At 38.1% G+C, this 12,378-nt stretch overlaps 3 protein-coding genes across 11 annotated transcripts in view; 2 read left to right on the forward strand and 1 right to left on the reverse strand.

Moving 5' to 3' along the window:
- The window catches only part of jmjd1cb (jumonji domain containing 1Cb), a 132,828-nt gene extending 131,229 nt beyond the window's left edge, over nt 1–1,599 (forward strand). For all 8 annotated transcript variants that reach the window (XM_079595560.1, XM_079595559.1, XM_079595558.1 and 5 more), the window contains 2 exons: nt 312–443; nt 755–1,599. In XM_079595560.1, coding sequence (XP_079451686.1) covers nt 312–443; nt 755–850 — 228 coding nt within the window. In that variant the 3' untranslated portion in view covers nt 851–1,599. The remainder of the gene's footprint in view (nt 1–311; nt 444–754) is intronic.
- Nucleotides 1,600–1,701: 102 nt separating this feature from the next.
- nrbf2b (nuclear receptor binding factor 2b) lies at nt 1,702–8,774 on the reverse strand. Of its 2 annotated transcripts, XR_013795684.1 has the most exons (5): nt 8,415–8,774; nt 7,163–7,247; nt 4,962–5,002; nt 3,883–4,867; nt 1,702–3,845 (listed from the first exon to the last, which is right to left on the reverse strand). XR_013795684.1 is itself a non-coding variant. In XM_079595570.1 (4 exons), the coding sequence occupies exons 1-4, from the start codon at nt 8,442–8,444 to the stop codon at nt 4,259–4,261; spliced, it is 765 nt and encodes a 254-aa protein (XP_079451696.1). In that variant the 5' UTR covers nt 8,445–8,759; the 3' UTR covers nt 2,852–4,258. The 2 variants fall into 2 exon arrangements, 1 of the variants encoding a protein (XP_079451696.1); XM_079595570.1 differs by having other exon boundaries at nt 2,852–4,867; nt 8,415–8,759.
- Nucleotides 8,775–8,861: 87 nt separating this feature from the next.
- egr2b (early growth response 2b) overlaps nt 8,862–12,378 on the forward strand; it is a 37,198-nt gene continuing 33,681 nt past the window's right edge. Inside the window, exon 1 of the mRNA XM_079595448.1 lies at nt 8,862–9,205. Coding sequence (XP_079451574.1) covers nt 9,083–9,205 — 123 coding nt within the window. The 5' untranslated portion in view covers nt 8,862–9,082. The remainder of the gene's footprint in view (nt 9,206–12,378) is intronic.

A 12,378-nucleotide genomic window follows, 5' to 3' on the forward strand; every position in this document is an offset into this window, starting at 1 on the left:
TGAGGGTTTCATTATAGATTGCTACAGTAGTAGGTTGTGTACAACAAAATGTAGGCTTTATAGGATTATTTTCTTTTGATTTATTTACAATTACACATACTGCATGTTATTAAGGGAAGGTGAGCGTATATAATGAACCAATCACAGGCACACTTCCTCTCTCTGTACTAAAGTCCCAGAGTACCGGCAGCATCTTTATGATATACAGCCAGTTTTGATCCTATTTACCAGGGGTGACATTTATTCTGACAATGCCTGTAGTCCCATGGCATCAGTGCACACACTCACGTTTGTGTGTCTCATCCATACAGGTGCAGAACCTTCACAGCTGTGTCCAGGTGATCAATGACTTCGTCTCTCCGGAGCATGTGGTGCATTCGTTCCACTTAACCCAGGAACTCAGATCCTCCAAAGAGGAAATCAACTATGAAGATAAGCTACAGGTAGAGGGAAAATCACAACATGTCCGCGGTTACTGGAATCTGTTATCTATATTTATACTTTCAGATGCATTTTACGACATGAGATCGCATGAACGCTACAAATATCAACGTAAAAAATGTGTTGAAATTCATTTTGATCAAATTTAAGGTCAATGTCTTAAATGTTTTTAAGGTGGGGGCCAAAAAAACAGGAATAGCATTTCAAAATAAGAGTCCCAGTGGGCTTGTTTTTATTGTCTCCAGTCTCTCGGCTCTCGTCTTTATCCATGCGAGTCAGTCGCGTCATTCTAACAGCCTGCCCTTTCCCTCAGGTCAAGAACATCTTTTACCACTGCGTGAAGAATGCCGTGGGAACATTAAAGAGGTGCTGCGCTGAGGAGGAGGAGGAAGAGGAGACCAACTCATGACACCCAAATATGCACACTAACGCTCACACCGCAAACCTCCAGTGCCAAGCAGAGAAAAAACACACACCAGGAAGCTGTATTTATTTGTTACCGACACCATAGCAGTATAGCCCATCAGGATGACACGCATCTGAAGATAATCCACAACTAGTGTTTGTCCGTCCGTTTGCTTTCGTTCCCCTTTTGTTCTTTCCTACTGTATAGTTTCAGTGGAGAATCGTATTTATTTTCTGGAGTTCTGCTCTGTTCTCGATCAAATGTAAATGTGACTTGTACAGTTTGCTAATGAATTTCTGATGCCGCTCACTACTTTGGAGACTTGGAGTTACTGTGAGAGAGATCCGCTGTCTCATGTCCTCATGCCATATCTTTTGAGAAAAAAGAACTGCCAAACAATTGTAAACATTGTAAAGTTCTATTATGTAAAGAAAGACTTAATAAATAACACTTCAGCATTTTATTAAGAAGTATTCACTGTAAAATGGAGACATTTACAAAAAAAAAGTTGTAATTTATTTAAGAAAACTCATTTCTCCTTTTTATGTTCAGATTTACTATGGTGAACTTTTGAAGTTCAATGGAAAAAGGAAATCGTACTATGCTGTGTAAATATATACATATATACATTCACTGATGTATTTTTTTAAACATGGCTTGCTTCAATTTCAAATTTTAAAGTGCAAGTGTTACATGCTTTGTACATTGAAGTTCAAAGGGGTTTTACATTTTCCATTAAAATGGATTTATCAAATAAATGCCTGCTTTTTGCATTATTGACCAGCTGAAGAAGAATTCAGCACACACACACGTGCGCACACATACACACACAGAGTAGTGTCCGAAAGTGATGTCCAGAGGGGATGTTGGTTTTTAATGACCCTACAAGTTCCATTAATCCATCAAAATCAGGAAAATATATATATATATATATATATATATATTAAATAAAGTAAGAACAAAACAAACTTGGTTATGGTATTTAGCTAACAAAAGTATATGGCAAAATACAGTTACAGGTTTTATTTCACTGTGCAAAAAAAAAAAATGCATAGAAAAACAAAAGCATTGGAAAAAGCATACCCTGGCCACAACATACATCATAAAAATTGATTGATTCCCTCTTGTTTTGCGTGTGTTCATTAATTATTTGTATGACAGCTTGGCCAAAAGAGAGTGTGTGTGTGTGTATACATTTAACACTGATTCGAACAGATAAAGAAAACAAACAAGCAGGGTACAAAACACAATTAATTGTCTTGCCCATTGTTAATAGAATTTTGAAAGATATAATATATATAATGCTTATTGTTAAAGCATTATCATTTAAAAAAAAAAGTTTTATGATAGGTCAATAAAATTGTACCTTTATGGGTTTAAACATGTTTCACAGTATCACTCCGCCTGTTGCTGTCTGAGTTCTTTTGGAAATATATTTTTTCACGGAGTAGAAACGAAACAAAAAAACAATGCATCTCACTCAGCAATGTAATCGTGCTCATACAACACTGTCGCGCTTTCTTCCAAAATGAGCCTCGCTGCGCACTTCACACGAGTTTGTTCCTAAGGTGTTTCTTCAGATTCACATAATCTTTCATCGGAATGTAACAAATTGCTCCAGAAATTGCTGATGTCTCCAAAAGCGAGAGAAAATAATGTTAACTAATAGCCAAAGTTTGCCCGCTTATAAACATACTGTCATTCACAGATTGGGCACAAGAGGACGCTATTGAACTTGTGGAAATGTAGAAATGATGACCTCATATTTAATAGCGAGACAGCCTGGAATATTTAAACCATTAATTTAAAATGAAGAATTTATTTTAAGTTATACAATTCAATATCCTCCAACTGTGTACAGTTGCCAGGCAGCAGAAACGAGTGCATTGACACCGAATTCATCAGATGTGCAGTCACACTCACAAATGTGTACCATTGTTGTTTTACAATAGCTTTGAATGTTACTCATCAAATAAACCTTTGTAAGAAGAATATAACAGCAAAACTAGCAGGTGGACAAACAACTCACATTAATGCTTCCACTTGTTAAAATCTTTAATGCTTGTCAGAACAAGTAAACTCACAAAATAATTATACATAAATTCTTGTTTTCAATATCTTAATCATGTACGTACAGCTACTGCAGAACAGCCATTCATGCATCAAAACACTTTCGTCGTATGATTTTCATTGATTTTTACATCATAAAACAAAATGTAAAATAACAAAACAATCTGATGCACCCTGATTACTGTGGTAAACCAGTAATTAAACATTGAATTAAAAAAATTAATAATAATAATAAAAAGAGCAAAATGTGGATTTGGTTCCCTCTTCATGACACAAATATGAGCCATAAATTCATCTCTTCCCAGGCGCGTCTGGCACATGTTGGTACGCTTTTGATTAGTGTGAGGACTGAACCTGGTTTATTGTTAGACAATGTATGATTGTGCAATCATTAACCTGAAAATATTAGCATCGTGATCCAGACGATCCTTGATTGATGAGTACAGTACAAAACGAAGCTTCAAAAGAACGAATAACAACGTCAGTTCATCCAGAGTTCCTGATGTGGACGAAGAGTGAAGGTTTCGGGACAACTCCATTCCTATGCTGAAGAATGACACGGCTGAGCAGGAAACAGTGGAGGTGAGAAACAGAAGTGATACTGGAGCACATGACATGATTATTGCTTATAGTTCTGAATGCAATAGTCTCACACTCATGTTCAGTCCCAAAGTCCCTTCTCCTATAGAAATAATCCACGGTCATTAGCACGGCTGTTGGCGATCTGGCAGAGATGACGATCTACAGGACTTCTGCAATAAGGCGAAACAAGTGCTGCTGCAAAGCTGGTTATGTGTGTGTGTGGAAACAGAATCCAGAACGAATTGCATTGATGCCTCTTGGCTTCCTCTATGCCCTAAATCTGCGGTTGATAGACGACTGAAACTGCATGAACACAGGTACTGCACAAAACCCTCACACACACACTCTCACACACACACACACACACACACACACACACACACACACACACACACACACACACACACACAATGGATGTAATTCACAGTGTCTGTGTGGGAAATAGTTTTCAATTCCAAGTGGGATTTTGCTGATAAAAAGTCTGATAGCATAGTGTCCGACAGATTCGTCTCCGATGTCCCTTTTCACTTGTACTTCATGACAAAAATAACCCCCAAAAAAATGCGTTAGAAATGTTCAAAAAGGCACACGTACTTCAAATAGAGTTGTTTTCTTTCTTCGTATATCCAATCGCTACGGGCGCCACTGAGAAAAGTCGTGAACCAAACCTGCCGACGGCCGAGCGCGTTTTCAGATCTTTCTAACGCGCTTCCTCTGGCACTCGGTGGCGGTGGAGGTCTCCCTTTGGTGCGTGAGTGTTCACAGCTTCTCTCCGTCCAGCAGCTCCTGCAGCTCCTGCTGGATGTCCTCAGGAAGCTCCAGCCCGGGCAGGTCTTCCAGAGGGATCTCCTGAGTGGGCATCTCCAGTGGAGGGAGCTGTGGGATGGGAATGTCCTTGGCCTTGCGCTCCTCGGCCGTCTGCGGAAGCACCCAGAGCTCAGACTTCTCCACGAAGTCTGCATCAGCGTAGTGTTCCTTCTTCAGCCGCACGTTCTCCGCCCGCAGGCGCTCGCTCTCCTGTTTCAGGCGCTCGTTGTCAGACACCAGGCGGTCCACCAGCTTGCGCAGGTCATTGATGGTGGTCTGCTGCTCTTCCAGACGGGTTTTGTCGTCTTTCTGGGCTTTGCTGCCGGTGCAGGGCTCGGGGACGGTGCCTTTGTTCTTCAGGAGGTACAGCCAGGTGTCGTACTCGCGTTCGGAGGGTTGAGACGTTCCTCCTGGCTGTAGGTAACGGCGCGGCGTCTGGTCGGAGGAGACATGCTGGAGCGTTCTGGGCTTGTCCTCTCGCTTAGCTCGCTTCCACCGCTCCTCGATCAGTCTCTGCTGCTTGATGTGGCTGTCCCTCTGAAGCTCCAGAGACAAGCGTGCCTGCGTAGGGAAAAACATCTGAACACCTCAAGAACTGATCTATCCACACAGCAAAACAATAATAAACCGGATACTGATGAGCATCTAGGCGTACCTGTTCACACTCCGTGAGCTTCATGGCCTCCTTGAGAAGTTCTGTGGAGAAATGAGAGGTTTTTTAAGCACACGCTTCCAGGGCTGGTTTCTCAATCACAGATCGAGCCCTGTGCTAGTCAAAGATTATACAAGAACTTGAGCATTTGTGAGACAAACCTGAGGAGACTGAAACACTTCGTTTTTTGACAGTAATCGTTTCTCATGGGGATGTAAGGTCATTTCAACATTTACATGGGCTAGTCTCAGAGCTTGACATGACCTTTTTTCCTCACCAGCCAGTTGTCAAAAGTACCGACTTCAGTACCAAGTCGGTTCTAAATTTTAAAAAATGTGACGATACCAGCATTTCGAGCGCAGTTGAACAGATGTAACACCTCATTGGCCATTTTGTTGACGTGCTCAACATATAGCCTATGTCTGTGATTGGCTACAATGATCAACGCTTCAAAAACATGTTGTCTTTGACACTTTTCATCGAACACTTACACAGATACAAACAGGAGTATTTGAGTAAGCGCCGCGGATATATTAGGGATCCGCTGATAGACGCCTGCTTTTAAATGCTCACGTGTTTCCAAGGATACGCTTGGTGAAGAGCGTCAAAGATATCATTGTTGATCATTTATGTGGTCATGAATCCGTTCAACAGCGCTCAAAATGCTAGAGGGAAATGCTGGTATCGTCACATTTTTACATTTCAGGACCGACTTCGTATCGAAGTTTGGTACTTTTGACAACTCTACCAGCCACTGTGGCTAGTGGTTTTACAAAGTTACTAGCCACTCTGCATTTTCACTGGCCACAACTTTGACGTCAATACCATGGGGAAAAACTGCCATATAGATATTTTTTATATCATCTCATAATTTGGCAGCAGTTATATTTCACTTTAAGACTGACACACAGATCCATTTTACTTTTACATTAATTTTCTTTCTCAACTGAATTTTATGTTACGTTCACTGACTGTGTTTACGTGAATACTCCCCAAGACCGGCATTTTTACATTATTTTTGTGTGTATTTGATTGTTTAAGTGCAATAAGCAGCAAAAAATTACTGAATTTAGTACTGAATGAGTAAAATTATGCGCAATCCCACACCTAAATTCAAGCCCTGTAACAACAACAATATTGATGCGGAGCAAATGAAACGAGTGAGAGGAGACGGTGTGTGTGTAAGTCGCTGTTGGAGAGGTGAGAGAGCAAGAAAGAGCAGCTGGTATTGTGTATCTGTTCTGTGGAAAATGAGCATTGGAAGCGTGGCAGATATTTCAGTATCGATATTTATCAGAAAATCTAGATTTTCCACAACACTTCTTTGGATGTGGTGACTTTTTAAAAGTCTAAAATTGAAAAATGTATATATATATTATATATAAAATGAAACCCGCCAAAGTGGGTAGTAGGAGTGACTGCGTTACACGCCACTGAGTGCTGACATAATTATTTTTAATGTCAAGCCCTGGCTAGTCTGTGATTTCATTTCCATCCAAATCCAGAAAGTCTGTGTTTTTCTGCCACCACACGAGAAATGACTAACTGCTTTTTGACAAACATAGAGGTTGTATGGTACTTTAATTACCGTCTGCATTTACATCTGTAAATTTACAAGAAGGGATCAATCCAAAAGTCATTTTGCAAATCCTTTTTCACCACTATGGATATAAACCACAAATATGGAGACTTTTATTACTGAAATGCTGGAAACTGTTAACAAGAATAATATTCCACTACAGCGAATGGAAAAGAAAATCTAAATCACGTAAACTTTTTAAACAGGCCATTATTATAGTACGCAATCATTTAAAAAATATATTTGTTATCTACATTTATGTAAATTACGGCTTGCACAACTAAATGAGTCAAATGTATAGGCTACCTTGTAATTTTTTTATTATTACTGCTAATTTACTTTTTTTATTTTATTATATCCACCATTTTGAGAAATAAAATCTAAGACAGAAAACTATTCAAACTACAGTGTGTCACTTTTCATGTTTTAAATAGGATATTTAAATAATTAAATAATAAATGTGTTATTATTTTCCTATTATTCAAATTTTATGAATTACAATAACAGACATTTTGTTACCACTGTGAATAATTTGCCATCCGAAAGCACGAGTTGCTTCACTAAGGTGTCACGCAGGTGTATTTTTATAGACGTCCCCATGAGAATCACTTAAACAGAAACCCACCTGCAGCTTTTCTGTGGCAGGAGATGGCATCTTCAAATTTCCCAGCAGCCACCAAGCGGTCTGCTTTCCTGGACTGTTGATGGGCCTGAAAGAGATGATATAACATATTACATTATTTCATCATGTGTTTGCTAACACTAGCCTAAGACTGATAACAGAACAGATAATCAATGACAGCTCATTTCCTGCTTCTAAACTCGGTCCTGGAGGGCCACTGTCCTGCAGAGTTTAGCAACTTATGTAACTTATTTAGCAACTTATTATAACGTCTTATGTAGCTTTAGGGTGCATTCACACTTCTAGTTCGGTTTGCTTGGTTCGGACCACACACACAAAAAAGTTTAGTCCTGGTATTAAAATCATGCTGGACTCTGGAGACTGTGATTATCAGGTTTTGTTCATGGTCATGTCATTGAAGCAGAAGGGGAGAATCCCATAGGCTTAGCTTGCTGTCTATGATGGAGGACTCGTCCTCTACTACTTACCCCCTGGACTTCTTAAACGAAATTAGTAATAAAATAAAGGTGAAGATGATGGGTTGATGCTGGAAGAATTATCACTGGAGCCATGCAATATACGTCTAGTCTGCAAAACTGACTAAATACCCTCTTTTATATATCATATATATGTATATAGTAATTATATCATATTTTTGTTTTCTTAAGTAAATAACGTGACATTTAGCTATTATGTTATTTAAATCTCACAATATAGCTAGCAGAGAGAGAGAAAGAGCTGTCAAAAAACAATAACACATAGATCCAATGATTAGATTATCTTTGTTATGCTGATAATATAATTTCCAATGAAAAACTTTATTGAAAAAAAAATAATAGAATCACTTCCACAAGTGATCTCAGGATCTTCATCTCAAGAACAGCTTTCAATGACGTACTGGCATAAATGTCAAAAGATTCTAGGAAACAATAAACCACACATTTAGAGTCATATGTTAATAAAGTAGGCTACCTGTGTGTTTGTTTGTTTGAAGGTGATCAGCTGTCAGCAGTAAACAAACACACATTTAGAGGCTAACTCCGACAGACTAACTTAACGTTACATAAAAACCTGAACACGGTTTATACGACGCCTTCACATCACGGTTAACGGAATTAAAACCCCGGGTAAATGGCTGCACGTGTTTCCGGACACGTAAAACTCTTCGCAGCTGTATTTTAATTTGTTCAGTGATTAAATACGGCTAAGCTAACAGCAGCTAGCATGCTAATGTGGCTTGTAAACAAACACTTACGAGATTGAGAGGACTGTCCAGCACCTCCATTCCTTCATCGACTACAGCCTCAACTACACGAGGGACTCATTGGCACATTATTGTGTTTATACCGGGACCAGAGACTGGTTTCACCGGTTACTGATCCACTGCTACAATAGACGAGCAAAGACAACAACTTCCCCCTCCGCGACGTCACCGCCGCGTCACATTACGACCTACGTGTCGTGAGAACGCTGGTCCTTTCGTCATTTCTACTAAACCTTCACCCATTTTCCCACAACATTAAACACAAAAACAAATTTTCAAACTAACTTCACAAAACCACCGACTCTTCAGGCAAAATCAAACAATCGTCTCAAAACCATTTCACCTGTTCTCAAAATCGACCAATAAGCTTTCAGGTCATACACACATCAGGCTATAAACAATAAAGAGCATTCATTAGATACTACATAAAAAAATGGAGAACACAGCATCCAGAGCACGAGTTTACAGTAAAAATGACACAAAAGTAGGCCTATAGGCTATTGCATACAGCAAACTAATTTAAGTAAAAAAATAAATAAATAAAAAATACATGTCTAAATTATTATTATTTTTTTTTTAATCGTATAAAGCGATCAAGTCTCTTCAGAACATTTGGCCTACACCGCTCAATGCATATGGATTAGTTTTACGATCTCTTTATGAACTTTTTGAAGCGTCAAAGTGTCAGTTGTGAAGCTGTGAATGGAGGCACAGAAAGTTCTCAAGATCTTCATTTGTGTTCTGAAGATGAACGAAAGTCTTACGGGGTTGGAACGACATGGGTGAGTAAATGAATAAATATTCTTTTAACTTTTGCTGCTTGTGTACCTTCTTGCAACACAAGTGCATCACAGCGCAAAATGTGTTTTAGTGTAGAATGTTTTTAAGAGTTTTGCAAAAAGAGTGCATGAGAGTTGCAAATGGTGTCTACCTGCCTGAACTTGTTTAAGGTTTTTCAGAAAGAGTGATTTATTCGAAAAATGGATTTAGGCCTTTGCAGAATTTTGTACGTAGAATGAATGGGGTTTAGCGTCTTAGCAATTGTGAAAAGCTGTTAAAAAAAGCAAAATCATATCACAATAATATTAACATTTTTTTTTTTTTTTGCCTCAAAACGCGTCTCGTTATATGATGTTCAAACTCTGTTCTGGAGTTCTGTGATATTACTTCACCACTAGAGGGCGCTTCTGTCCTACAAATTGCTTCTTCTTCTTCTTCTTCTTCTGCTGCTTCTTCAACAACAACATGTTCCATGTTTTTCTTTTTTGACCTGTACAAGCACTCCTAAAATCCCTAAATATATATGATATATGAACGCAAAATATTGCTTTCAGATTTTTGTAACCTACACTAAGCTTTAAATCAACAACATAACAAGGCAACATTAAATTATTTTGGCATACATATTAATAGATAAAAATAAAATATAGGCCTAATACAAATTCACTATAAATGTAGGCCTATATAAAATGGTATATTAAGTAAATAATGCAGCACAATACATTACATGGCTCCAGTCACAACTATTTCATCTCATCAGCCCATCTTCACCTTTATGTCTACTTTATTACTAATTCATAAATTATGGGGTTATTCAAAGGTCGAGCCCTCCATCATAGACCGCAAGCAAGTTACATTTATCCAAATACAGTAGTGGCCAAAAGTGACGTCTGGGGGGATTTGTTTTTAATGACCTACAAAATTAATTAAACCAACAAAATATAAGGAAAATATTTTATATATTTTATATATGAGGGAAGAACAAAACACTTAACTTGTTTAAGGTATTTAAGGTATTTATCTGACTAAATGATTTGGCAATAAAGTTTTATTTCACTATGGAAAAAAAGAAGAAGAAGCATATTAAAACAAAAAGCTCACAGTAAAAAATATACATACAACAAGTCCGCACTTTCATTGCGTTATCACAAATAAAAGAATTGACTCCAAACACAACTATGCAATATGCTTACAAAATCTTGAACACATTTTTAATAGGCTATCGTTCGAATAAATGGTGAAGTTGCCGGTTTTCCTAGGCCGGACATCACTTTTGGCCACTACTGAATGTTTTTTTTTTTTCACTAAATAATCAGATTAATGTAGTAAATGCAATATAAGGTTCCGCTTTATATAATGTTTAACTACTAATTGTCAGGTAAAATGTAGTTAATGTGTTCATGTTGTATTGCAAAGTACGTTTGCTTCTATTGAGGTGGGATACGGGAAATGTTAGGGACAGGTATCTGTCATCCTTGGATATGTGTTGTGTGTCACTCTGTAGAACAATGTAGAAGCACTGAAACTGATATATGTACATCAAAGACACAGGCCACTGGTCACATGATCTGTGTTCTCTGTCCAGCGGTTGGAGATTCTTCCTTGCACAGCATATTTGGTCATTCAAAGAGTGCACTTATTGGTCAGTGACATCATCAGCTCAAGTACTTTGTTTTTGTTGTCAAGTGCCACTTGCTTTATCCAAATGCTCTTCAATTACTACTAATAGAGAGCAGAACGGGAACTGATACCGCCTCGTGAACCACAGTCTAAATGCGGTTCTCAGGGCCGATGCACATTTCATATAAGAACCTTTGATCAGCCCTTTGCTTCATCTGTCTGATTGAGTTCATACTGTTTTTACATTCAAATCATATTACAATACTGGTACATTTCAAATATATGTCCGGCCTATAGGGAAAATGACGACTTCACCCTTTATTCAAATTATATCTAAAATTTGTTAAAGATTTTGTCAGCATATTACGATGTTGTGCTTAAAGTCAATCATTTTATTTGTGTTAACGCAATGAACCATGCCAACTTTTTGGCAGGCTGTCATATATATATATATATATATATAGCCTATAACTATTTTCCTCATATTTGATTAGCAGGGTCATTAAAAAAAAATCCCCTCCAGACATCAATTTTGGCCACTATACGGTATATTTTTTGAATATACAGGCGAAATATTGTGAAAAAGTTCATTTATTTCAGTAATTCCACTTAAAAGGTGAAACTAATATATTATATAGACTCATTACATGCAAAGTGAGAGATTTCAAGCCTTTAGTTGTTATGATTTTGATGATTATGGCTTACAGCTATGAAAACCTTTTCACAATATTCTAATTTTGAATTTGAGGTTTTCATAGCTGTAAGCCATAATCATCAACATCATAACAACTAAAGGCTTGAAATATCTCACTTTGCATGTAATGAGTCTATATAATATATTAGTTTCACCTTTTAAGTTGACATTTTTCGAGTTTCACCTGTAATATTTGTGATTCATAACTTGTTGCTTATAAGTGTAAACGGCCCATGTTTAGCAGGGACACTGCAAAGCTCTCTCTGTGTTCTGTGTACTGTATCAGAAGGCCGTCGCTGGAACGCTGTGGGTGTCCATCGAGACAACGGACAAATGTGAATCGAGTCATAACTCATTGAAAAAAAGTCTGTCCGTTCATACGACAGGCACTGGAACAGAGAGAGCTTTGTTTCTGCCTCTGAGGTGCAAACTTAGCCTGCTTTTCTCCTTCAAAGCCATCCTAACGGCCGTGTTTCAGTGTGGGCTTCATTGTGACCCTGTTTCATGCTGCTATACATTTGATCCTTTATTTAGCGCATGAATAATGTCTTCTGAGCTGGATATTAGCTGTGATGTTCTGAAGCATCATAGGACAAACGTTCAACCATTCTCCTCTTATAAGTGCTGCAGTATACTAGTATGTATATTCTCTGCACTTTTTCTGAATGTGTAGACCTATTGCATTTTTCAAAATGTAACACTGTGCTTTCTCCCACAATGCAATGCGTTTCCTTGACTTTCCGTTTCCTGTGAGAAGTACAGTGTGAACCTGATATTACTGTTCAAAGGTTTGGGGTCAGTCAGTTTTAAAGGAAACTATTACTGCATTTAATTGCTCTAAACAGTGACATTATAAACACA

The sequence above is a fragment of the Phoxinus phoxinus genome (assembly GCF_949152265.1).
Source record: "Phoxinus phoxinus genome assembly, chromosome: 21".
NCBI classification, from domain to species: Eukaryota; Metazoa; Chordata; class Actinopteri; order Cypriniformes; family Leuciscidae; genus Phoxinus; species Phoxinus phoxinus.